At 41.2% G+C, this 25,743-nt stretch overlaps 1 protein-coding gene across 8 annotated transcripts in view; it reads right to left on the bottom strand.

Annotated features, from left to right (window-relative positions):
• Nucleotides 1-25,743, bottom strand: part of ubr4 (ubiquitin protein ligase E3 component n-recognin 4) — a 52,772-nt gene that overhangs the window by 18,160 nt on the left and 8,869 nt on the right. Inside the window, exons 14-60 of one of the 8 annotated variants that reach the window (XM_079676932.1) lie at nucleotides 25,529-25,646; nucleotides 24,625-24,666; nucleotides 22,150-22,337; nucleotides 21,895-22,051; nucleotides 21,694-21,779; nucleotides 21,407-21,576; nucleotides 20,799-21,078; nucleotides 20,232-20,364; nucleotides 19,866-19,945; nucleotides 19,655-19,783; nucleotides 19,046-19,255; nucleotides 18,645-18,767; nucleotides 18,312-18,541; nucleotides 17,633-17,751; nucleotides 17,440-17,537; nucleotides 16,396-16,553; nucleotides 16,082-16,288; nucleotides 15,797-15,898; nucleotides 15,611-15,711; nucleotides 14,824-15,211; nucleotides 14,542-14,605; nucleotides 14,172-14,363; nucleotides 13,702-13,772; nucleotides 13,179-13,371; nucleotides 12,358-12,591; nucleotides 12,021-12,191; nucleotides 11,714-11,896; nucleotides 7,677-7,835; nucleotides 7,275-7,427; nucleotides 6,859-7,086; nucleotides 6,493-6,650; nucleotides 6,189-6,363; nucleotides 5,725-5,926; nucleotides 5,376-5,539; nucleotides 5,032-5,248; nucleotides 4,510-4,726; nucleotides 3,891-3,923; nucleotides 3,573-3,636; nucleotides 3,356-3,490; nucleotides 2,899-3,073; nucleotides 2,591-2,722; nucleotides 2,267-2,388; nucleotides 1,900-2,011; nucleotides 1,662-1,792; nucleotides 1,370-1,547; nucleotides 868-972; nucleotides 332-469 (exon numbers count right to left, since the gene is read on the bottom strand). In XM_079676932.1, coding sequence (XP_079533058.1) covers nucleotides 332-469; nucleotides 868-972; nucleotides 1,370-1,547; nucleotides 1,662-1,792; nucleotides 1,900-2,011; nucleotides 2,267-2,388; nucleotides 2,591-2,722; nucleotides 2,899-3,073; nucleotides 3,356-3,490; nucleotides 3,573-3,636; nucleotides 3,891-3,923; nucleotides 4,510-4,726; nucleotides 5,032-5,248; nucleotides 5,376-5,539; nucleotides 5,725-5,926; nucleotides 6,189-6,363; nucleotides 6,493-6,650; nucleotides 6,859-7,086; nucleotides 7,275-7,427; nucleotides 7,677-7,835; nucleotides 11,714-11,896; nucleotides 12,021-12,191; nucleotides 12,358-12,591; nucleotides 13,179-13,371; nucleotides 13,702-13,772; nucleotides 14,172-14,363; nucleotides 14,542-14,605; nucleotides 14,824-15,211; nucleotides 15,611-15,711; nucleotides 15,797-15,898; nucleotides 16,082-16,288; nucleotides 16,396-16,553; nucleotides 17,440-17,537; nucleotides 17,633-17,751; nucleotides 18,312-18,541; nucleotides 18,645-18,767; nucleotides 19,046-19,255; nucleotides 19,655-19,783; nucleotides 19,866-19,945; nucleotides 20,232-20,364; nucleotides 20,799-21,078; nucleotides 21,407-21,576; nucleotides 21,694-21,779; nucleotides 21,895-22,051; nucleotides 22,150-22,337; nucleotides 24,625-24,666; nucleotides 25,529-25,646 — 7,225 coding nt within the window. The remainder of the gene's footprint in view (nucleotides 1-331; nucleotides 470-867; nucleotides 973-1,369; nucleotides 1,548-1,661; nucleotides 1,793-1,899; nucleotides 2,012-2,266; nucleotides 2,389-2,590; nucleotides 2,723-2,898; nucleotides 3,074-3,355; nucleotides 3,491-3,572; nucleotides 3,637-3,890; nucleotides 3,924-4,509; nucleotides 4,727-5,031; nucleotides 5,249-5,375; nucleotides 5,540-5,724; nucleotides 5,927-6,188; nucleotides 6,364-6,492; nucleotides 6,651-6,858; nucleotides 7,087-7,274; nucleotides 7,428-7,676; nucleotides 7,836-11,713; nucleotides 11,897-12,020; nucleotides 12,192-12,357; nucleotides 12,592-13,178; nucleotides 13,372-13,701; nucleotides 13,773-14,171; nucleotides 14,364-14,541; nucleotides 14,606-14,823; nucleotides 15,212-15,610; nucleotides 15,712-15,796; nucleotides 15,899-16,081; nucleotides 16,289-16,395; nucleotides 16,554-17,439; nucleotides 17,538-17,632; nucleotides 17,752-18,311; nucleotides 18,542-18,644; nucleotides 18,768-19,045; nucleotides 19,256-19,654; nucleotides 19,784-19,865; nucleotides 19,946-20,231; nucleotides 20,365-20,798; nucleotides 21,079-21,406; nucleotides 21,577-21,693; nucleotides 21,780-21,894; nucleotides 22,052-22,149; nucleotides 22,338-24,624; nucleotides 24,667-25,528; nucleotides 25,647-25,743) is intronic. The other 7 variants (XM_079676933.1, XM_079676936.1, XM_079676934.1 and 4 more) reach the window with 7 other exon arrangements.

The following is a 25,743-nucleotide window of genomic DNA, read 5'->3' as shown; positions in this document are numbered from 1 at the left end:
CACAGACACACACTTTAGTTTCAAGTTATCAAAACATCAAATTGAGGTGTGAGGGAAGGAAATGTTGGACACTGTACCATGTATGATCATCTAAAATAGTGTATTCAGAATGTTGATAGAGGTTGGAGTTTAACCAGATGAATGTCATTATAATTTACCTCTTTAAACTAAAGTAAAACATGTCAAATCTTGTCAAATGTAAAAATCGTATACAGACTGATATCCTTTTGGTTTATAGTTACTTTATGTTCTGATTTCAGACATGCATGTATACCATTTTGAATATCAGGCTGGCATTGAAAATATGCGTGTCTTTTGTGCCATCACCCACCGCTGTGCTCCCCCGCCACCGAGTCAATTGCAGAGCCTCCGCTCTCTGAGCCCACGCTGCCGCCATGCTCTGCCGGAGACGTCCTCAGTGTGGAGCCATCAGTGGCCGCAGTGCTCCCCTCATCATCAGATGCCGGGGCTGAAATCAAAGCAATGGCTGCAACAGTAAACACACCGCAGTAATCTGGCCAGGATACATGATATCAGTTTATAGATGTGCAACAATGTAATAAAGCACGCAGTACATTGAAAGTGCCATTCATGCTTCTTTTTCCAGTTGAACATCATTTGGGCATTATTATATTAATAGTGACTATTTAAATACTCAATCAAGACATCACAATGTGCCAAATATTTGGTAATGTGCTTGATTTTGGAATATCATATGTGGTCATTTTGGCAACTTGAATTCAAATGCTAGCTAAGAGAAATTGGTTTAATGTCTGATGTTAAGGATTTATTAGCCACTGTTACCTGGCAGATATAAATAGAAAGCTTGGTGTTGATCACATATGATCATATAGCTGTTTTTTTTACCTGATGCGGTGGTGTCTGAAAGGGTGCCAGCATCCAGTGAAGAGGAGCTTGGGGCCTGGCCAGACAAGCCAAGGCTCTGAAGGCCAAGGGCACTACTGCTACTGCCTAAAAACGTGAAGAAATATGTTAGAAGCACTCACCAAAAAGTGATGCTTCCGCTAATAAATAGTTGGTCTACCATTTGAGCTCGACAATGGCTCAAACTAGGTTAATTAGGCTATAACTGGTTGAAGTCTAAGGGTGAGATATTACACTTTGCCAAGCAGAAATCAGCTATAGGAAAATCAAAATGATAACTTTTTACCTAAAAATGTGTTCATTGTGTTGGTAGTTTTATCTCCAACAACTGCTATCCACAGCTCAGTGTTTCCCTGTTTTCATAAGGCCTTAATGATTTCTAGCTTCTGGACAGTTGAGTTCTGTCTGTCTCTTATATGGGATTTAAATGGGACTCCCAGGCGGGTTCAGTAAATAATTGATGTTTGATTGTGTGGCAGCTTACCTTGTTGTTCCTGCTGAAGGCTGAGAGCGATGGCCAGCTCTACCATAGTTTCATCGTCTGCATCAGGAGGAATGTCCAGCATGGGCGGGAAACCCTCGGCTCCAGCCAGCAGAGCTTCCAGAGGAGATGGATTTCCATTGTTGAGATTATCTGCTGTTTCCAGGACCATGGACTCCGACTGAAGATGTAGAAAAATAATAAGTATGTTAGGGGGCTTGCTTGACATGTGGCTCCAATTAACAATCATGAGTCAAATATAACCCACAGACTCATGTTGCCCCTATTTACTCACTACCATCTCAAAGTCGCCATGATCCACTTCATTCTGCTCCTGACTCTCCCGTCTGCCCTCATCTCCTCCAGTCAGCACGGATGACTGCATTTTGTCGTCCGCATCGTCGTCGTCATCATCATCCTTGTCTCCTGAAATAAGGATATCAACTTTCCTGGATCCACTTGCAAGCATTGGACAACAACAGATAGGGTATATGCATAAAAGCATTACATAAAAAAAGGCTGTGAAAACGTACCCATAGGTGTGTTGGAGCGTGGGGGCGATGGAAGGGTTACATGTCGCCGCTTGTTTCTCGGTCGAAGCACTCTGATCAGAGCCTGCTTACATGCAAAGCTCACAGATGTGTCCTGAAATTTGATCAAATCCCAAAAAGTAAATAAAATTGCGATAAAAAACTGGTGATAAGTAATTTCCTATTTCCTCAAGATCCTGTGTATGATATCATTGTATAGCCTTGCATTAACAAATGCAATAATAACAGTAAATGATCCTAAAATGTTTTTTGTTTGTGCTGGTAGAGGATATATCATGATTCATACTCAATGGCCCTTGAATGAAACATTTCTTATAATTCCTGCTATGAAATTAAGAGCTATACTTACTGGGCACAGAAGCATTTGCATGTAGATTTTTGATGCAACGTTTATGTAATCCAGTTCACATGTGCAGTATGCATGGATGATGTCCACCAAGGCATTTACTGTTGCTTCCACGTGAGTCAGGCCTTAGAAAGAGAGAGAAGAAAAGGTTAACATACTGAGAAACTTATTTTCTAATATCTAATTGATACTTATATAAAAATCAAACATTATGTGCCATGTGTCGAGGTAACATTTAAACGTGAGCTGACTATTCATCTTCACAATCACATCCCTTATTAAGATGATCTTGATATCTTTGTCGGGGTCCCAAAGCTCTGAACTCACCAGGCAGGCAGGCAGGAGCAAGAAAGGCGTTTTTTGGCTTTTGGGAATGGAGCTTCCAGAAGTTATTTATCAGCTGTGTGATGAAATTACTGTTCTCCCCATCCATTGGTTTTTGCCCATCTTCTGTCATTTCTAGGTTTAGAAGAACAGAAAATGAAACTTTTAGGTAATTTAGCTCCAAAGCCACTTAAAGTGTCTAACCAGCAGAGCATTCTCTATCATCTTGAGTGTAATGGTGCAACAAATAGAAACATTTAACACATACATTGCGCTTCAGTGGCCTTGTCACAAACAGATGAACCTCTTACCAGCTTCATGGTGTAAGAGCTTTGTTTCTGTGAAATGCACCAGGTTGTTGGGTCTCATGATTGCAATGGAGCGGGCGGTGATCACCAGCCTCTGGAAGACGTCAGGGTCGAGCTCCCTGCCCTCACGGCTGCAGCCATTCAGACACTGCACTGCGTTACTCAGCAAGGATTGATCCTGATGAGAGGGAGCAGATACGTGTTGCATTTGTGACGATGAGCAAATAGATTCGTAAATAACATAACCATTGGATTAACTATTGACAAATGATGACCTAGCACTGTCTATTATGTATTTTACTGATAGTAGTTTGAACAAAATAATGATTTGCTCTTTCTTTGGGTCGATCAGATTACTGACACAGATATCAATTAGTTTGCAGGACAGATATTTCATCACACAAATGGGAAATGATAATGCTATGATTTTTGAATTGGTGTACGGGAGTGTGTTTATTACCTTGTGGTTGTGGTAGGCAGTTCTGCTGGTGTGCAGGCTGGCAAGAAGTCCCTTAGTTTGCTGCTGCACACCAGCAGGGGTCGGCATGGACAGGAGTAGAGTGGCCAACTCGAGAGCTGCTACCTTATTCTTCTCCTACACAGAGTTACATTCATATGGTCAACAACACTCCCAGGATGTAAAGCTTTTTATTTGAAAGGAAACAAAGACCATTTACCTTTTCACTGGAGGAGCCTACAGCAAAGCAGCTTTCCAAAGCCTCGAGGGAGTTGACCACCAACCTGAAATGAAAAAAAAAGGATCAACACATCTCCTACTGCGATATGGCCTTAAATAAACAATATATCAGCCTGTTGCATTCTGCGCTAAATGCTAAAACACTGAATGCAAGAATTTTGACACGAAAAATAAATATTTGTGTAGTTGTACAAGTGAGAAGATGGTGCATGGCATTTTCACAGTCTCAGGCATGCACACACACATTGGCACACATGCACAAACCATACAAACAAGCAGAGAAAGGGCAGTTACTAACCGGTCCAAGGTCGATAAGGACTCAGTTTCACAACTTTTTATTGTATTTTTGGGAGCAAAAGAAAAAGAACAAAAAACAAAGTGTGAGGATCACGGAAAGAACAAGTGGAATTAAATGATTCATTGAACAAACGAGAAGCATGCAAGAAAATATGACATCACTATAGCCATGCACTAAATGCTCCTAAGAGAACCCAACCCTGTGTTAAGACTACGGAGCTGGACTCATGAAGGATAACCATATGCTAGTGGAAGAAACAGGTACAATCTACTATATCCTTTTTTTATCATAACATTTATTCATCTTAGGATACATTTGGAGTTTTCTAGAAAACAGATTGAGAAGCAGTTTGGAATTTTTTTGCTAATCCAACAAAAATAAATGAATAATGAACTTAATCACATACAAGCTTATATCAGATAACCATCTAATATGATCATAAAGCAGTAATACCCGGAGGGAGTGAAACAGATAGACGTATTCAAAGTAATATCTAATCTTAAAGATAAAAGGTAGTTTTGATAAAAGTGACTAAAACTAGGGCATTTCAAAGTGGATTGAGAAATGTAAACAGCAACATTTTGTGTCGACTGTGAAAACCTTGAAGTGAAGCTCATACCTCTCCAGCACAGTGCCGCTGGTGGTGGTCGGCGTGGCGATGTCCCCATCAGTGGTGCCGTTGCCCTGGTTCAGGTTGGGACTGCAGACGTTGTTAGCCGAGGCGGAGGAGAAGTCCTCTGGTGCATCCTCCGGCCAGCCGAACTGCTCTTTGGTTTTTCCGTAGATCTTGATTGAATCGAGCATTGTGACTCCGGCTGGGTCAACCGATGCTCCAACTTTCAAAAGAACAGGAAGATTAAGGTTCATTAGCAGATGGGTTATAAGAGTCTGCAGCAGTTCACGTGTCAAACAAGATAGAGGTACAGCTCCGAGATGAATATATATATTTATTTGTATACTCATTATATTGCTTAGAGGTAAGCGATTGCATAAAATGCTTTAGGATCATTATTTTTAATGTTCTGCAAGTTCAGAGAGAAAGGATGGTCTTTTAGGGTAAAAACCCTTTATCAATGAATATGTATTTCATATAAAATGGATATAAACTGATGTGCTGTACCAAGAACAAGTGTGCACTTACTGAATATGGACAGCTTCTTGTCAGCCTGCAGGGCCTCCTCTCTGGTGAAGGGGACATCAAACCAGCGGGCTCTGGTCAGGTTTATCTGCATGGTGCGGCCAAAGACCTCCACATAGGATGGAGCCCTCTCAATGGCCTGAGTGCCCACCTGCACCCGCATGCCCGTCATCACCATCGAACTGTTGTTGTTGACCGCTTCCACAGTGAATCCCCCAGGCTAGACGGAAACATGGCAACATTGTTGGTTAAAGTAATTTGTCTAACAGTTAAAACTACCAAAAGTAATCTAAACTAGCATAAAATAGATGCATGCATGGCAGCATTATTTTATTAAATGTGCATACCTTTGTGTTGGCCACATACATGCCAGTGGAGTTGAGCCTGTGTTTGATCTGCTGTCCGTTGTAGACCTGCAGCAAGTCATTGCCACCAAACTCCACCTCTGTCAGCTGCTGGTTGTGTTCAAAGAAGTCCACAGGGAAGGTCATCTGACTGGAGGTCCGGGTAGCTGAAAGCAAATCTGTACATTACAATTGTGTAGGAAAAATCCTTGATCTGAGCTTAAAGTTAACGATTTAAATGACAACTGTGGTTAAGCAGGTATTTTAGCATAAAACCAGCCATTGTTCAAGGGTAGTGATCACACTTGTATGCTCAGAGTGTGTGTATCATATATTTGCCCTTTCTACTCACTAGTAGCAGCAGCTTTGCGCTTGCGGACCGGCTTCATGATACTGATGCCACAGCTGGGCTGCAGCGAGGGCTGGAGCCAGTAGGAGGTGTTGTCCACATTGGCCATGTAGATTCGCAGGCTTCCGTCCTCACAGAGAAGAATCATGGTCGTACGCTGCTGCTCATTACTGGCAGTGTGTCGGATAGCGACCATATCTTGAATCTGGGGAAGAGAGAACATTTATTTATGTAAACCTGAGAAATGCAACCACTTACAAATGGTACTGTTAACTTTAATGAATGTATTGTTATGACATAGTATGTATTGCATTTAAAAAGTATTTTTCATAAGAAAAAAAGCTTTTTAAAAATAGGTATTTCAAACTTCAACAGGGACATGAAGCTTTTCTAGCATTTTTCTATAAAAATGGGTGTTCCTTTTCCCACTATACAGGTGGCTGAATAGTACAGTAAGTGGCCCTTACCTTAGCTTTGGCTGGCAGAGTTTTAATCTCTTGGATGAGGAAGGTGTCTGGCTTGATCATGATGACAAGCGGTATGCCTGTAGTCTGCTGCACGCAGCACACCAGTCCTGGGTGGTTCATGACTTCAGACCACTGGCACAGAGCAGGAGAGATCTTACTGCTGCCGCCATTAGAGCTGAAGAAGGCAGGAGGGCAAGATAGAGAGGAGATAAAGTTAGCTTACCAAGGTACTGATAACATATCCCAGACCTAGTGCAGTAACAGGGAGGTTGAGAATGCGTGTTAAGTGTGGAAGAAGGGTTACCCTTTGACGTTGATGGGGAAGAGCCTCTGCACTTCGGAGGTGCTGCGGCTCACTGTGGCAGCAAAGGACTTTCCCTGGCTGTAGCTGAAGAAAAGCATCTGAAGCACGTGCGAGTAATAAGTCGACACGCCACCGCCGGCTACCTGCCCGTTGCTATCCTGGAGTCAGACAGAAAAAAAGTATCTCGTTATTACCTTCATGTTATTTCGAAGAACTTCAAAAACTGATTTGAAAGATTTATGTAAACACGTAGTCAATGGAACATTCCCAAAAGTAATGCAGTGCACTGATGCATGAACCCTTTCAACAAACAATCAAACATTGTGTACAATATATTTCAATTGCTCAAGTCAACATCCTGCTAACCTTCAGGTCTTCGTGGTTTATCTCCAACACATTGGTGACGTAGAAAGGGCCATGTTGGGCGCTGCTGGATTCGTCCATGAGCTGGGTGTACATGTAACCCGCTGAAGACATGATGACGATGATGTTCTTCCCCTCTTCATTGAACAGGAAGGTAGCATCGCGGATCTTGGAGCTCGGGAGCAGGAAGTAGTACATGGGACTCAGGGCATCCGCTGATAAGTCGTAAATCTGTTTGGCAAGGCAGAGAAATTGAAAGAGACAAATAATATTAAGTGTTTTTAAGAGCAGAATAATCATAGTCACCTGTAAATGTCATTGTGATTCAATTGAGTATTATCAGACTACCAATTATAGTTGAATAATTTAACTAAAAAAAAAAAAGGTACAAAAAACACTCTATTTCCTTTAAACCGTACCTTGACAAAGTCTGCGGTGATGATGGCAAGTTCTGTCTGAGAGCCTGGTAACCAAATAGCTTTGATGATGAAGTTGCCAGTCGCCAGTTGTGGGTGCAACACCAGATGGTCGGACACAGAGCCTGTGCTGCTGAATGTGAGTACATGGCAGTCCTTTGGAAAAATGTGAGACAAAGGCAGAACAGTCAAATATAGCAGTATTTCATATTAAAAAGACTTGCTTGTTGGCTAAGATTTGCATTGATAATAACAGCTCCTCAGAAATGTACTATATTGATACAGATAGATTACTATTATGATCTAGGATAACTTGGTAATGGTCTTCTCTCATACACTTTTTGGTTTTTGCAGGAAAGGAACACAATAGAACAGTGTTAAATTATAAAGAAGCTTGTTTCTGACCTTGAGGCCGCACACAGCGAGGTAATCCTCATTACAAGGGTTTCCTGTGAGACTGAGGACGGTGAATGGGACTGGAGCAGAGGCCAGACGGGTCAGAGTCAGCTTCCTCTTGCTGGAGTCGGCCTGTTTCAGGAGGGTGGACAGCTGCAGGACCGTTATCTGTAAAGAGAGAACATACTTTTAATGGGTAACAAATACAACAGACTGGTGATAAAAACCGAATTGCACTTGGAAGTGGATAGTGATAAACGTTCTATTATAAATGTATGTTGCTTTATTTATTAAGATACATTGGGGCAAAACAGTTTTTAGTCAGCCACCAATTGCGCAAGTTCTCCCACTTAAAAAGATGAGAGGCCTGTAATTTTCATCCTAGGTATACCTCAACTATGAGAGACAAAATGAGAAAAAAAAATCCAGAAAATCCTTGTCTGATTTTTAAAGAATTTATTTGCAAATGATGGTGGAAAATAAGTATTTGGTCACCTACAAACAAGATTTCTGGCTCTCACAGACCTGTAACTTCTTCTTTAAGAGCCTCCTCTGTCCTCCACTTGTTAACTGTATTAATGGCACCTGTTTGAACTCGTTATCAGTATAAAAGACACCTGTCCACAACCTCAAACAGTCACACTCCAAACTCCACTATGGCCAAGACCAAAGAGCTGTCAAAGGACACCAGAAACTAAATTGTAGACCTGCACCAGGCTGGGAAGACTGAATCTGCTATAGGTAAGCAGCTTGGTGTGAAGAAATCAACTGTGGGAGCAATTATTAGAAAATGGAAGACATACAAGACCACTGATAATCTCCCTCGATCTGGGGCTCCATGCAAGATCTCACCCCGTGGGGTCAAAATGATCACAAGAACGGTGAGCAAAAATCCCAGAACCACACGGGGGGACCTAGTCAATGACCTGCAGAGAGCTGGGACCAAAGTAACAAAGGCTACCATCAGTAACACACTACGCCGCCAGGGACTCAAATCCTGCAGTGCCAGACGTGTCCCCCTGCTTAAGCCAGTACATGTCCAGGCCCGTCTGAAGTTTGCTAGAGAGCATTTAGATGATCCAGAAGAGGATTGGGAGAATGTCATATGGTCAGATGAAACCAAAATAGAACTTTTTGGTAAAAACTCAACTAGACGTGTTTGGAGGAGAAAGAATGCTGAGTTGCATCCAAAGAACACCATACCTACTGTGAAACATGGGGGTGGGAACATCATGCTTTGGGGCTGTTTTTCTGCAAAGGGACCAGGACGACTGATCCGTGTAAAGGAAAGAATGAATGGGGCCATGTATCGTGACATTTTGGGTGACAACCTCCTTCCATCAGCAAGGGCATTGAAGATGAAACGTGGCTGGGTCTTTCAGCATGACAATGATCCCAAACACACCGCCCGGGCAACGAAGGAGTGGCCTAGCCAGTCTCCAGATCTCAACCCCATAAGAAATCTTCGGAGGGAGTTGAAAGTCCGTGTTGCCCAGCGACAGCCCCAAAACATCAATTCTCTGGAGCAGGGGTTCCCAAAGTGGGGGTCGCGAGATGATTACAAAATAAAAATGGAAAATTTAAAAAAAAAAAATTATAAAAAAAGATTGATTACGGTAATTTTTTTAATAATTTTTCTTTTTTTAAATTTTTATTAATTATAACTTTTGCATTGACATTTTCAGGGGCGGACTAGCCATCTGTATAATTTCCCCGCAACGAGGCTCCCCCTTTGACAATCCACTCGCGCAGTGTTTCTCAAACTTTTTCATACCAAGGACCACTTAACCAATAAAAAACACTCATGGACCACCTAACTCCACAAATATCCAAAAACAATAGGCCTGCTTACCCATTCCAACAGTATATAACAAATTACAGCCTAATAATGACAGCTTAACCTTCTCTATATCGCCTCGTTCACACATTAAATCAACAATACAAATACAGATTGTATAAGCATTTAGTTCAAATGCGATTTAAAATCCTCTCAGGTTTTACACCTCTTATTATGAAATGTAGACTACATTTATTATGTAGTATTATTTTAAACACGAGTTTATGTCCGAGCCAACAGACTCACAGATTGTTTGCTACTGAGAGATATGCAAAATACACCGCATGTAGTACGACACAAACCTCCGCTGTGGATTTTCAAAACAATAAAACTATGGTCGCAGGCCCAAGTTTAACTCTCTGAGGCCTGCATGGTCTGTCTACAAAACAAAAATAAAAAAAACGTTTATGCAGCCCCAACAACAGCCTCTGATCATCAACAGACTTCATGCAATGCTTCATCAGATGCATATATTAGATAATAATCTCTATCTCACTCCTAACACATCTAAATCTACTTTCAGCATGGATAAATGTTCATAAAATACATCTTTTGTTTGTTCTATACGCTTCTTGAAATCCTAAAAAACACATCGTTTTTCTAGACCAGATTACAAATCGCCTGAAAATGGTACAAACAACCCGGCGGCAGACATACGTCTCTGGGCAGGCATTTGATGTACCAGGGCGGGCCCACCCCGAAACTTACATTTCCCGGGAAATCTGAATTGTCAACGGGGGGGAGGGGCTGTTAGACGCTCGAGATTTGTCAACGGGGGGGGTGGGGGGGTGAGGGAGGCGCTCGTGAATTGTTTTTACGGAAACAGAGGGGTTTTAGGTTGCCATAAGGCTGTTGACGGTCTTATTATAGGCTGCATCCATTGGTTGGTTTTGTGGCACATTTGTAACGCTGTGCCAACTTGGGCAAGCATGCAGGCAAACTTGAGGAGCGCAAACAGGGTGGAGTGAGGTTGAGCGATGGAGAGAAAGGGAGAGAGAGAGATTGAGCGAGGCAGATAGCGTGTGCAGCGGTCTGCTTGCGCACAGAGCCGGAGTTTGTGAGAGAGCCGGCTTGAGTCAATTTCTCTTCAAAATATAATTGATTGCCAGCCTCCCTTGTCCCTGGCAAATCAGTTACGTTGGTAACGTAACTGATTTCTTCTAATGTGCCTGCCTGCATCTGGCGCTGAGTCGCCATATTCCTTTCATGAACCACTTCCTGATATCCATTGTTGCAGATAAATATAAATGATAATAGCCAAACTAACCTAGCAAGAGTAAACTGACAGGCTGCTGTGCCGCATCTCACTCAAAAACCCACACGACTCAACCCAGCGAAAAACCAGTCTCGCGCGCAGCCTTTCATTCAGAATTTCATAGCAAAATTAAAAAATTATATTAAACTAATCTTTCAACATAGTTTAAAATAAATATTAGGACAGAGCCCTACAAATAACAACCATAAACATAATAATAAAACAATTAAAATGTTGTATTCAGCCCTGATTAAAACTCTCTCCTCCCCCCCTCCCCCACCCGTCGACAGGGGGTCGCCAGTCTCTGGCACTGTTATTTTGGGGGTCGCGGGCTGAAAAGTTTGGGAACCCCTGCTCGAGAGGAGATCTGCATGGAGGAATGGGCCAAAATACCAGCAACAGTGTGTGAAAAACCTGTGAAGACTTACAGAACACGTTTGACCTCTGTCATTGCCAACAAAGGGTATATAACAAAGTATTGAGATTAACTTTTGTTATTGACCAAATACTTATTTTCCACCATAATTTGCAAATAAAGTCTTTAAAAATCAGACAATGTGATTTTCTGGATTTTCTTTTCTCATTTTGTCTCTCATAGTTGAGGTATACCTAGGATGAAAATGACAGGCCTCTCTCATCTTTTTAAGTGGGAGAACTTGCACAATTGGTGGCTGACTAAATACTTTTTTGCCCCACTGTATATATATATATATATTGACACTAATATGTTGACAGAAACAGACGTTTTTTATTTATTATATGCTAAATAATAGATCAATGTCTACAGTACATTCACTTGATTAAAAGTATTTTTGAATAATCTTGATCTGCTGTACAAAAACATAAAAACAAAGAATCTGTGGTTTTCAAATCAAGATCTCAATTAAATTGTCCAGTTTTTCTTCATTATTAGTATTATTGTAAAATAAAATATGTTTGGTTTGTGAAGCTTACCTTTCCCTTCTCATGGCTGACTGCCAGGTGCTGGCGGCGTCCGTGGGGTGAAGACAGGACACACATAGCAACACGACGCAGGACGTGTGCACTGATGAGTTGGCGTATTGTTTGTCCCTGGTCACCACTGTAGTTCATCCTCACATTCTCAAAAGCCCCTTCCTGAGAGCCGAGGGTGGGCACCTGAAGAAAGGTGCAGCAATTAAAACAAAAATTCAATAAATGATGTTTCCGATTTACAGGAATAATCGAAAATTAAGGAATTAAGTATTTTTCTTAAACCCCTCCAAACTGTACAGCTTCTTACCATTAACTGGTCAGTCATCTCCACAGCTTTGTCCTGAGTGTGCAGTTCGTTGAGTGCCTGCTGAGCCCGGCTGCTGCTTCCCACTGCTGACGCCTGCTGGAAGTTGGTCTGGATGGCTTCCATGAGAAACATGAGCATCTCTAGTATGACTGCTGCAGTGGATGATCCCATCTGTTGTGGAGAAAGAGCCAACTTCTTGAGCCACAAAATATGCAGTAAATAAAAAAATGTGTTTAAATATCACTGCTTTTAGGAATGCAATAATGTGCAGTCCTCTTATTTGTATAACAGATAGAGACACTGATACATTTAGAGAGATAAACACATTCTCTCTCACCACTTGTGTCACTAGCTCTTCCTGGCAGCCCTCGATGCTTTTGCACACGCTGCTCTTCTTAGGTCTGTCTTCATCACCAGGTTTGCCGTCACAGATTGTGACCTTGCCTTTGTCGGAGGGTGAGGCGTTCTGTTGGCGGATCGCACTGTCAGGCATCCGCAGGTCACTCTGGAACGCAGAAGACTCTTTGAGGGTGGAGCTCATGCCGCTGCTGGGGCTGCGCTTGACCAGCGCCTGTGGATGATATAACACAAAGTAGAGCAGTGAGAACAGCAACATTGGTAACATGTGCATGCTTATACAACTTAATATGACAGCTAACATCATCTTTGTTTAGCTTCCTTACAATTACAATAACCTGCTTTTGTTTTTTACTTTGCTAGCTCCTCCACATTGTGGAGTATATAGTTAGTCAAAAGGATGGCAGAGATATTCTTTTGGTTCAAGACACACTATATCTAAACTGGTAACCAGAAATCATAGATTGACAAGAAAACTGATAATTTATTCAATCGTATTGAACAAAACTATGAGCCATTGTACTGTAAACACCAGACTGACTCAGAATAAATGAACTAAGACAAAGAAAGAATACTTCAAACTAACAGTAAACTGAAGGTAAAATGATGTTGATGGTTTGTTTTATCATCACATGCATTACATAAGAATAACTAGCTGGCCTTTTCAGTTAACAAAAGGTAGACAAACATTTGCAACATGATTCTTCCTGTTCTGGCCACATGTGTGGGCTAGCTATAACCCTGACAAAATGAAATGACGGGATGGAAGTCAATGGGGGAATGACTTGCAAGCCAAGTTACCGCTGTTGTTCTCTTCCCATGATGACCTGAGGTATTCGGTCTCACCTGGCAGCTGCCATCCTCTTTGGCACCGCAGTCACAGAAGAAAGAGCCATATTTGGCATAGGAGATCTCATGGTCTTTGTGACAGACCTTGGCGCACACTGTGCACACACCTACCCCATCCACCATCTTACAGGTGTGACAGTGGTACCTGCAGGATAAAAAAGGCACCACAAGGCTGTTTATAGTGCATACAAAATTTAGATGCTTTAGTGCTGCCGGCATATTTCTACATAAAGGAGTTTCACCAATACAAACGACTACTCGGATTGATGTAAATCTATGTTAAGTATGCTTTAAAGCCCTATTCAATCCAAGTTATTGAGGGTTCAAGGCACATCTATTTTAAGGTGCAACAGCCTTACAGTTTGTACCAATACATCTATAACCTGCTAAAAAAAAACCTTACCATGATTAAAGAAAGTCTGGTCTCATCAAGGAATAAGACAAACATCACAGGTAGCAATAAACATTTCTTTACCAGTGCTGGTTCATGAACTCCTTCTGAGTTATGGTGAAGGTGCAGAGTTTGTTGCAAAGGGAGTCTTCATCCTGTCAAACAAAGACACACATATTAACATGTGTTGTTTCAATTTAGGTCAAGCTGGATTCCTTGCATCTGGTTAAAGAAAATGTGAAAACCAATTCTAGTTCATTTGTTGTTTAGTTTACATTCTGCTGGACAGTGCCATTAGATCAACTGGGACACATACTATGCACCTCAACCAGATGGACTTTCAAGTTCAACCGCAGCAGGAACATGACAGCATTCTGGGGCAAATGGTTTGCACCAGGTTTAACATTTTGCAGTGTGTGTATATTCCCTAGATCAGTTAGCAGACTTTATGTATAATAATAATAATATGGCTTTTCTATTTTGTTGCCCGTTACAACATGGCCCTATTTCAACAGGATAGACATGAAGGGAGACATAAAGGGATAAGATCATACAGAGTCCTCTGCCTGGGAATCATCCTCTTCTACTGCAAGTTCCTCCACCCAGTCCGAGTCCACCTCCATGGCCTTCTCTTCTCCCTCCATCAGCATTGCTGAGGTGCCTTGGCCACTGCTTTGCCGCAAGGCGTTCATCACATCAGCCAGGTAAGAGATGATGTGGCACGAGCATTCCAGCATGCTGGCGTGCTGGAATCAAGGAACAAGTACACATCAGTTTCTGGACAGTAAATGGTTAAAGGCTAATAACCCTCTTTGGAAACATGTTAGGCCTGATTTTAAATTAAGTCTTTTTTTTTTTAAATGAGTAAAAAAAAAAGTGACTTGTATAGACTTGTGAATTATACTGAGAAACATTCAAACTTACCTTTCCTTGGGATAAGTTCGTGCTCACTTTTTCCACAACGTTCTTCTGTGTTAAATACTTTTTGCTGAAAAAGAAGAAAATGTTGATTCATTTTAAAATCACTAAAGTTAAGATTTGATCACTGCTTGATAATGGCTAAGTTATTAGGGCAGTCAATGCTAAGTACTTTTTCATATCATGGTTATAAATATGAGAAACCTCGCACTGATGTTGAAACAATTGGGCAGTTCCCTGATGTTAAAGAAATGAGGAAACAGCATGTTCGTGAGACTTGATCCTTACCATCTGGTCAGCCAGTCGATAGCGGCCCTGTGCAGCTGCAGATGACCGGCCCCCTGTCCCGCGCTGGCGAGGGTTGCCATGATGACCATGAGCTCAGGGAAGCCTGTTCCATCACCATTAGCGAGCATGTCTGTTGCCATGGGAATGAGTGTGCTGAGGAGGACAGTGCACACTCCTTCGCCCACCTGGCTGTTGTCACGCACAATATGAGTGGTGAGCACCTGCAGGAGCTGTCTGTTTTCTTGCACTATTTCCATCTGCTCCGAGTCCTTTGGGGGGGTCGCAGTCATGCGCGTCAGCCAGGAATGCAGCCGAGGGGGCTCCACGCAGGCCAGCTGGGCCAGAGAGCCACACAGAGTCAACAGGCTGGGGTTTGGGCTCTTCTCCGCTGGGAACGAACAGAAACATGATATTTAGGATGATTGAAAAATCGGCTGTATCTGCAACTTGTAAGAATTATGATTTGATTTTTGGCGAGGCGTCAGTATGCTTCAAAACCACATTGTTTGTTGGATAATCAAAAGGTATCTGAAACCCTCTCCCTGACAACTTAACCGTTTGTTACTTTTTACAACGAACAATTATGGCCAAGCTAAAAACTTTACACAACTATTTGCATGGTGAAAAGAGGGGACGACACATTTTCGATATAATCCTCTCAATGAAGGCAGGCTTTTCACTCTGCCTTCAAATGGCATGTTTCAGTGAAACCACGCCATTTGAAGCACACATTGACCTTATGATAGTTTTTCTTGATTTAAATAAATGTTGCTAAAAGTAGACTTACTGAGCTGGAAAAGCTTGGTGAAGAATTTGAGCACCCTGTTGCAGAACTTTGCTGACAGACTCTCGTTGGCGGTCGCCATCATAATCTGGACCAGCTCTCCACTGGCAAAGAAAAGGAGCAAAAGGTAAGAGAGGTAACAGGGTAAATGTGTAATAATTCAGCCCGTGTCATCAGTTGAGCAAATACCTGAATGAAAAGAACTCTTCCATGGCCTTGCGGACTTGAATGCTCTCAAGCTGCTTTTCAAGGTACTGAAGGCATTCCTCAAGGACAGACTCGTCCAAACCACTAAAGAAGATTAAAGAGTTTAAAAGAAGCAGTGAGACTCATATCAAACAATAAATGTGCTGGCAAGTAAACTAAGCCATTATGAATAAAAAGTCTTAAAGAGCTATGAGTTTAAGCACCTCAAAAAAAGTAAATATACATGTCATGTAGGTTTACTTAATTACCAGATCACACATGGCATACCTGGTGGGGTCTGAGTGATGCGCGATGATGTTGTAACACCCAGTCACCAAGCGCTCGTAGATTCGGGCGAGGAAGGCGTCGGACTCGGCCGGGCCGAGAATGCGCTCCAGGGAGGTGCTGCTGATCTCAGCCACGCTCTCCGTGCTGCTCTCCAGCAGGAGGGGCAGCAGGGTGCGCACCACCTGGGAGGGATTCAACTCCTCTGTGCTGAGGACACAAACATGCAGCAGTATTAACACAGGATTTAGTGTTCTTTTATGAATATATTTCACTCACCACATACTTTTTGTCATATGTTAAGTGACTCGACTTACACAATGAGGTCGCCAGTGAGGCGGACCAAAGAGAGCAGAATGTGTTTGAGAGAAGAGGCCAGAGGCAAGGACTGACAGCTCAGTGTGCCCAGGTGAGCTGCCTGAATGGCACTAATGTAGCTTTCTGATGGGATGGTATCATTGGCAAATGCATTTCGCTGTGGGAAAAAAAAACACACAAGACTATTATTTTCATAATTGTCAGAACAATATATATTTTTTCAATGAGATACAGAGTAGTGCTGGGTATGTAGATAAAGATACCGTGATATTTTAATACTTTTCTAATTATATAAGATTTATTTTTCTTAATCATTAAATGCTTAAGGCAGGGGTGTCAAACTCAATTTCATCACGGGCCACATCAGCATTATGGTTTCACTCAAACGGCCGGTTGTAACTTTAAGACTATATAAAAATACATATATACATATTTAATATATATAAAATAATGTATTATATTACATTTTTGCCTCTGCATTGGATTATTATGGGATAGGGTAATAACTACATAATTAACTACGTCTGAAAGCAGAAGTCTGGGGCAAATAATTGCATGTCTCTTCAGTGAGCATGTCACAAAATTATTTAAAAAGAAAAACTAATTTCTGGAGAAAAAGAAAAGTCAAATTCTAAGAAAAAAAAGTCTAATTTGAGATGCATTGTGGGACATGTAGTTTATGGGCAACGTGCTTCTGTAAATCGGCATGTAACCGTATAATAAACATATTATATTCTTTGCAAGCTCTTGTGGGGCCACAGAAAATGAAGTCACGGGCTGGATTTGGGCCCCGGGCCTTGAGTTTGACACCCCTGCTTTAAGGTAAATATTTTAGATAATATTTTTAATTGGCTGCCTATAATAATTGAACACATTGTTCTTCAAGGCAGACTTAACAGTCAATCCTTTACTATACCAGCAAACTGGTATAATAAAGGCAAAACCACCCTAAACAGTGATTAGATTGCCTAATACATTTATCAAGTGTTTACAAAGACGGACAAAGTCAAACTGAACCATAGGCAACAACTGAAAGGACGTACCCATGAGCCAATGTTTGGGAATTCATTGGTGTTGATGCCGTTCCAAGTCTCACATATTGTCTGAACAGCCGATGGCAAGTTCTGCATAATACTTTGACCTGTAAAGTTTCATTAAAAAAGTTCCGGTTAAAACAATGAATAACAGAAAAGTTGTGATTGTGAATGCTGTATTCTTTTCTATTCTTTCACATACCTAACAGGTTGGCCTTGCAGCGGGTGGAGCCGATAGACAAAACTGCAGCATAACCTCTGAGCTTGGCCTCAGTAAGCTTGTTCTCCCCTTCCTCTGGGATGTTCATCAGCAGGTAGGACCTGGTCACAACAAGGTTTATTTATTTATCGTATCAGATAAACAGATCAAAGATTTACAGTTTAAGCCTTATTTTTGTGTGAAGCAGGATTAAGGAAAAAAACTCTAACAAGTGAATAAAAAACATCTCAACAAACCCTTATATACTTTTTGAATTCAACGCTTTAAAAATGACTGTTTGGCAGGGTGCCGGTATGAGACCACAGCTATCTTTGCAAGCAAATTATGTGATCATAACAAGTAAACAAACATGTCCTTTGTAGTTTCTTTAAAACATGTGTGTAGTTACTTTAAAGCCCAAAAAGTCATGCATAAAATATAATTTATATAACATACAAAAACAAAAAACTGGAAAATAGTTGTAATTCTAATTGTAATAATCTACATTATCCAAAATCTTCATTATCCAAAAGATAAAGCATACACAAATCTGTCCTGCGGTTATTTCAATCATCTCCTCGTATTATTTCAGATTGCTAGATCGAATTCGTTACGTAGACAAACGTGTGTGTGATGCTTAGTGTTAACAAAAGAGCAGAAGTTAGACTGATTCCTTTCTCACCGTGTGAAGGCCGTGTAGACGTCAGTGAGCTGCAGTGTTGCAGGCAGTAGGTTCTTTGTGATCTCAGATGACTTGTGGGCGTCTGCTTCAATGGCCACCTTGGACATATGCTCGTCTAAGGAAACCTGCACTTTAGAGATGACTGCATCCAGCGTGTAGATGGCTTGTAGAGAGGGAAGCTGATCAAGCGGAAGGATTGCGTTCGGGTCTACACTTGAGAAGGTGGAAATCTGCAACAGAATCAAGTCGTCAAAAGAGTGACACTTGTGATCAGAACTTAGTTTGGATAATAATCGATACAGAGGTCAACAAAGACTATGTTGTAATCAATACCTGTCTGGCAATGTACTCCTCTGCTAGCTCCACATCGTATTTAACGGTGCTGCACTTAGCAGCCGTCGCGTCAACCAGAGTGGCTGCTTGGTCTTCTTTCATCCCCTGCTTCACCAGGTGTTCCTGTCAGTGATCACATACGCAGAGTTAAACACGTGAAACATTAAGGTCGATTTTTCATTACAATAAAAAGGATGCAGTAACGTATTTTCAATCAAAAATGTATACATTCATAAATGCTATCTGAAGCATCCAATTTAGACACATTTGTCGAGTGATGCTGAGTGGAATTATCAAAAATACCATAACATGAATTAAAACTCAAATGTAATATATTTGATCAATTCATTTTTTGGCATCTATCGTGCTAATTAGCATTCTGTAAGACATTGTAGACAGACCTTGATCCAGTTCACGTATGTTGGCACCCGGAGACGTGAGGACCATCGCAGGGTGTGCAGGATGTCGCTCTCACTGGGATCACTGCAGCCCGTCTTCAGCTGCTCCACGTAGGCCTTGGACGGTGGTAAAACTCCCAGGATCCTCCACAGGATGAGGAAGTAGTACTGAAGGGAGCATGCCTCCTGTGCAGGGCGATAGATAAACATGCCCTGTTTTCCAAACCCCACTCAGTTAATGTCAGGGCTGAAACGTGGCTATTGAGTTACTATTGATTGAAATGTAACACATCATAGTGGGCTTAATTAATTCAAATGTTTATTTAATAACGTTTTCTGTTTCAATCTATATGCGTTGGATTTAACATTTCCAAAAACAACATTTGTGCTACGTTCAGAAAACTGTTTACGGTAATCTAGACAGATGTTAAACAGTCGTTTAAAAAACTGGCCAGTTTGTAAGCATTTTAAGATTTAGTCATAAAAAGGTAACCAACTGCACTTTCCTAATTTCAAATATTGAAAGTGACTAATAGATATAATGGCAATTAAAATGCCACCTGCATCTTCAACTTCTTTACACAGTTAATAGTTTATGGGATGAGTTCTCACCATAGGAGTGATTGGCTTGCTCTCCTGTCTTCTTGCTGTGTCAAACTGAGAGCCTGCGACCAGGAGGGAGATGAGCCCCGCATACAGTTCATCATATTTAACTGCTCCATTGAACAGCTTTGGAAAGACCTAGCAGGGGGAAAAAGATGATTTTTAATACAATTAAATATCTATATTTATATTCTTCATCCTTTAGTGATGACAGTCTCACCTTGCTGTCCAGTCTGCTGATGTCATCTTCAGACGCCTCAGGGGACAGGACGCAGTAGAACTTTGGCTGAACATTTGGATCTAAGAAAGGTTAGAAAATACATCATATTATTATTTTGTATCTTTCTACATGAATCTCTTGCAGGATCAGTTAGTTAGATCAACATAATATCCCAGGAACCAGCACATGGGTGCAATGCATTTCTGGTGAAATATAAGAATGACGTTACCCTTAACAACAAGGTGATTACTTAAAACAACCAGTGACATTTGCAATTAGAGAACACATGCACAGGTCATCTTTTGTTTACAGAAAAGAACCCTCTACCCAGTTGTTAAAAAAGTGAATTTTCTTCCTTAGTCTTACCTCCTGAACAGTGCTTGGCCCAGTTCTCCTCCACCTCTTTGAATCCATAGTAAAGGGGCAGGCCGCCACGTTTGCCACCATCCTGAATAGAGCCCGGCCCGGTGGAGGGGGGGGTCAGGAGGTTATACTGCACCTATAAATAATATTCATGACACAGAGACATTTAACATCACATGTATTACGTGTGGCTGTCATGTTACTCCTACAGATGGGGTAATCAAATCCAAATAGCTCTAAACAACACTTGGCAGTATCCGAAACTATTTAAATATGTGTGGATCTGTGGAGCCTACAAGATGTGAAACCAATAGCTTCTCCAGAGGAAATAAGTGGTTAAGCAGCTGAAGACATCTTTATACTAAATCAGCCTTATGCAATACTCAGTATGGGATCTTAAAGGTTGTTCTAGATTTGTGCATTATATATTTATATATTTATTAATTAATGACTGCATTTGCTGGACAGTATTTTACCTCAAAAGTATTACAAAATAAAGGTAACAGAATATGTGTCTAGACATGGCATTTAACCCTCAGGACAATAATAAAAAAGAAATAAGCAATTGACCTGTTCATAAAGGTACACGGGCGCCTTTGAGTAGTGGCGCAGCAGGTAGTCGAAAACCAGACACAGCCGGGCCAGGTTGAGGGGCACCGCCTTCAGCTGGGAGTCTTTGCTCTGGGCCACCTCAGTGATGGCCTGGGTGACGAGTGTCAGGACGGACCGCCGGCCGCGCTCCGACAGATTGTGGAAAAGGAGCAGCAGGAGCTGGAGGTGCTCCACGTTCAGGTCGTCTTCTACTTGCACAGAGCTCTGGATAGTATGCTGCTTCAAAGTTCCCAAAAATCTATAAGAAAAGGAAAGAACGGTAGAAATGGGTAATACATTTAATTAAATATTTGAATATATGACCTAGTATGCATTTCTACAATGACATTTTCTAGAGTTTATTCATAGTTTTGAAAAACACAGCACTTCATAAAGGGGTGTCAACTCTGTTCTCGAATATTGATGAATTATAAAATGGCTTTTACTTGGTAACGTAACAAGCATTGCCAAAGTAAAGCGATGCATTGTCTGTGAGCCCTCCACATATTAAAGTGATAGCACCTAGGGAACATCTTAAACAGTCCTTTAACATACGAGCCGGATGAGAATTGAAATGGTTGTCATACCTTTCCCAGACTTTCATGCACTCCGGAACATCTGGCTCTCCTTGCACACTTGCTTTGTGCTGCCATATGAGGAGAAGTCTAGAGAGCACCGATAGGGATTGAGGGTGAATGTAGAGCGGCCAGGGACCTTCTGAAAAGGGTGCAACACCTAACTGCTGAAGAAGGGTGCTCTGTGAATTACAAGACAAACAACAATCAGTTTGTTACGAGGAACACATCATTCGTGTAACTTACTCCCAGAGAGTTTAAATGCTGGTGGAGAGACACTGGAATAACAAAGAACTTACCTGCAGCGCCGGGGATGGAAGATCGGATGTTACCAGGGTGTGGTTGAAGTGATACAGCGCTAAAGAAAACGCTTCATCTGAAGAGCCTGAGGGGAACAAAATGCATCGTTGCCATCTATCTATTGTGGGCTAAATCCTTCATTAGCTACCAAGACAACATTGACATAACATTCATGATAAGCAGTCATTTTCCCACTGTACCTTTGACATCTTTGTCCACGTCCTTGATGATGCTGGCAAGTGTAGCCATGTGCTGCTCTGTAAGAGACACGCTCAGGTAGTTGCGGATAAAGTTGTTTCTGGACTTGAGCATTGAGGTGGTGATGAAGTTCAGAATGCTGGAAGCTAAACTGAGGAACTATAGGAAGAAGAAGTAGGAAGTTGTCGAGTTAAAAACGTCCATAAGCTGTTTGTTAGTAGAGATGAATCAGCAGGTACACAGAATTTACTCCTCACCAGTTCTGGGTCTTTCCGGCCAGCTAAAATGTTGCCATTCTCGCTTGGATTCTGCTTACTGGGGCTCTTCAGTCTGGGAGAGGTCTCCAGAGGTGGGGGTGGTGGAGGGGGAGGGGGAGCAACTTTGTCTTTAGTTGGGGAAATTGTCTCTTCAAACCAAAGCCCCAAAATCGGTTCACTGTCATCATCTGCAGAGAAAGACAACCATTTACTTACATTTCTAAGAGTGAAGAAGAGAACAGCCCCATGACTTTCAAGATATGTGTGGAGTGGTAGTGGTGTGAGCATAAGACAAATGTAAAAAAGGGTGAAACTTGTGACACCTACAACACTGTGCAGGAGATGGACTGCAATAAATAGTGAACATTTAGTGACAACATGTTGGTGATTATCCACATAAGGAAGAAACCTACATAATATTTATTCGGAGATGTTTTAAATAATGTTCCATGCGGTCAGTGCTCCTATCCTTCCTAGATTAACCTGGAATTTAAACTAAATGCTTTTTACACGTGTGTAGGGCCAACATAATTTTATAATTTTGAACAATGGACATACAAGTGAATTAAAGTTGGGTTCTTTTCATGAATTACATATATAAGCATTAAAATAGCATGCAATGATCACAGATATCTTTGTGTGTTAATATTAATACATGCTACTTGCAGCAGTGACAGACAGGCAATGCTAGTCAGGCTGACACTTGAAGCAAAGCACGTTTAAGAACCCTGCTGCATTATTCCATAGTAGAAATCATTTACAATGTTACAATCAACAGGAATTAAGAATTAAGTTTAAAGCACTAGCAACATGCATTAGCCACAAATAAATATGCATTTAATATCAAGTTAAAATATGATCCTTCAAACTGCCAGTCCCTCGATGTAACCTCCTTAAGGCTTATTTGACGTTTCCCACAAGTGCATTCAAGTGGCCCTCCTATAAATCATACGTTTAACTATAAATCACCAGTGCTCTGTCCAGTACCCTACCCAGGAAATCCTAGACCGGCCAAATACAAGACGCTTCTTGTGGCGTGGGCTCAGAAGCGATGAGCCTTCCTCCACAGGCAGCTGCATAGAACTGACCCATTCAAAAACCAGCACTCAGCTGCTTGGCTTTGAGTCGCCCCTCACCCACTCAACACTTCTCATCCTACATAGCTCAAGGACAGGAACAAGTATCTCCCTTTATGTTTCCAGTGCAGGTTATGTGTGTAATAGTGGAACCCATTCAATCTATTTTTTCACTGGATTTAAAATATATTGTAGATCTTAACTCCAGGGGTTGGTCCACTAAAGTCTCTGCTTTAACTTGTCAACCGACTGGCAACACATTGCACTCGCACACCTATCCTTACGAGTCATGGCCCCACAAGGACTTGTTTCTGGTAGCTACTAATCAATCAAATATATTTAAGCTACATTAGACATGAAAACCACCTCATGGCAACAAGAGTATTTCAAAATTATTTTCAATAAACATGTATAAAAGTGTTTCACTTTAAGTTGATATTCAAATCTGCATGCAACATAGAAAGATCATAATGTTAATGTTTCAGGTGACAGCAAGTGGTGGCAAAATGTGTTTGAGTCAAACATTTACAAGCACAACTTGAATTTATCGTGTTTGGGAATAATACCACTGTTTTGACATGGGATGTACGATATTATTGGATTCAAAAACGTGTGACTGACGAGAAATGCAATGACAAGCAAGCTGACTATGATGATCAAAGAAAAAAATTAAGATTGGATGTCATTTTTAAAAACAACATTTAAATAATTTCAATTATTTACCTCAGTGATGATACATCACAATATATAGCTATCACAAACATCAGATCTGTCTGACAACTACAAGTGTGCATCGAACTTTGGCCGGATAACGCAGGGCACAGACTGGGTGACAGACAAACAGATCTATCAATCATCCAATGGACCATGACTCTCTGTGACTTGGGAGCACATCGCTTCTTTGCTCAGTGTTTGTCGTTTGTGTAAACGGATAAAGTAAGTTCTATTTTTTAATTTTCTCTGTCAAATAAAACCATTGTACAAGTTGTATTTCTAGGACACAGCTCTTGAAAGCACCTGGGAAAAGGTTGACTCAACAGAATTGCAAAACGTAGTTAGTTACTGTACATGTTCCACTTTGCCAGACAAGGTTGTGATGGGTGTGAAAACAATCATTTGCAGCCACATGTCAACACTGCTGGCATTATCCTTCAAACCACACTGAGCCACAGATGAATCTCTTTGAAAAAACATCAATTTATACTTTTCATTCCATAGAAGGGCACGTTTCAAATTGAGAGCTGTTTTGCCAAAGGCTCTTCATCTGTGGCTCTGCCATTTTCTAAGCTAGTAGGGCCACAGCTCAGAGCCTACAATTGTGAGACACACAAAAACACAATGAATCTAGGACAGTGAAGTGGACACCAAGTCTTGGACCTGAGGACAGAAAACTGCTGACCTGAGACACAAGCTGCACTTGTCTTCTCCTGTCTTCTCTCTGCTGAAATAGTAGAAACTGTCAACTACACTGTTCACATTGTGTGATGAAGGGACAAAAAAAGTAATGACATTACTGTGTGTGTGAATGCATTTCCCCTCACTGCTGCCATAACCTGACTGATCCACTGGCAGCACGCCTGTTTCACTGCCTTACTGATACAGCTCAGCACTGACACTAGCTCCGAGATCAGAACACAAACATGACTCGGCTAACGGCACCTGCTTCCTGACTGACATGGAGAGAAATCTGAAGCATACCTTGAAAGCAAAACTTAAAGCTTCTAGGATATTAGCTTGTTTGTTTACTCATTTAGTGATGAGAGCATAAGTGTGCCTCCATCACACCTACAGCTACATGATGCCCTGATCATACCTTCATTTAAAAACATTAAAATAAAAAAAAGGTAAGAATGTATTATATCTCTTTACAGTTAATTTTAATTCAAAAGTATTAGAGATGATTCAATAAGGAATTTCCGGTAAGCAATCATTATCTGTTTTTGCAGAGAGGATAAAGTCCCCATTCAGGAGGGACCTTTTGAGGCTGTTCCTACTGCGCAGCCATGCTTCACATCATTGGCTGTTATTATCAGGAGAAATTACATCCAAACATAACAACTGAATTTTCTCACTCCATTATGTGGCGCATCCTTTAAATGTTGATTATTAGAACATATTTGAATCAATACAGTTTGTAATCCTTGCATTATCAAATACTTCTAAATTTCAAATGTATAGTGAAGTGCAGAACAATATGTGCCAGGATAGAAACAACAAAGAAGTCCTGACAATAGGTATTATATGGGGAGAATGTTCAGTTTTAAGAAAGTGAAGATGCAATACTTAAATCCAAAATGAAGTACCTTGACTGCTATCTTCCTCTGTACTGCTGAAATCATCCTCGTAGTAGGTGTTTGAATCTGTAGAAGCGCTGGCATCGCTGCTGACTGAGCCTTTCCTCTGACGTTGGAGAACACAAGCCTGATGGATCCAAAACAAGAAACACTCTTAATAATGACAACCGTTTCTGATCCTTCAATTAAAGGTTTCAAATCAGATTGTATTCACACAACTGTAA

Source organism: Notothenia rossii (genome assembly GCF_949606895.1).
Source record: "Notothenia rossii genome assembly, chromosome: 4".
NCBI lineage: Eukaryota > Metazoa > Chordata > Actinopteri > Perciformes > Nototheniidae > Notothenia > Notothenia rossii.
This window is presented reverse-complemented; position numbering and strand designations above follow the sequence as displayed.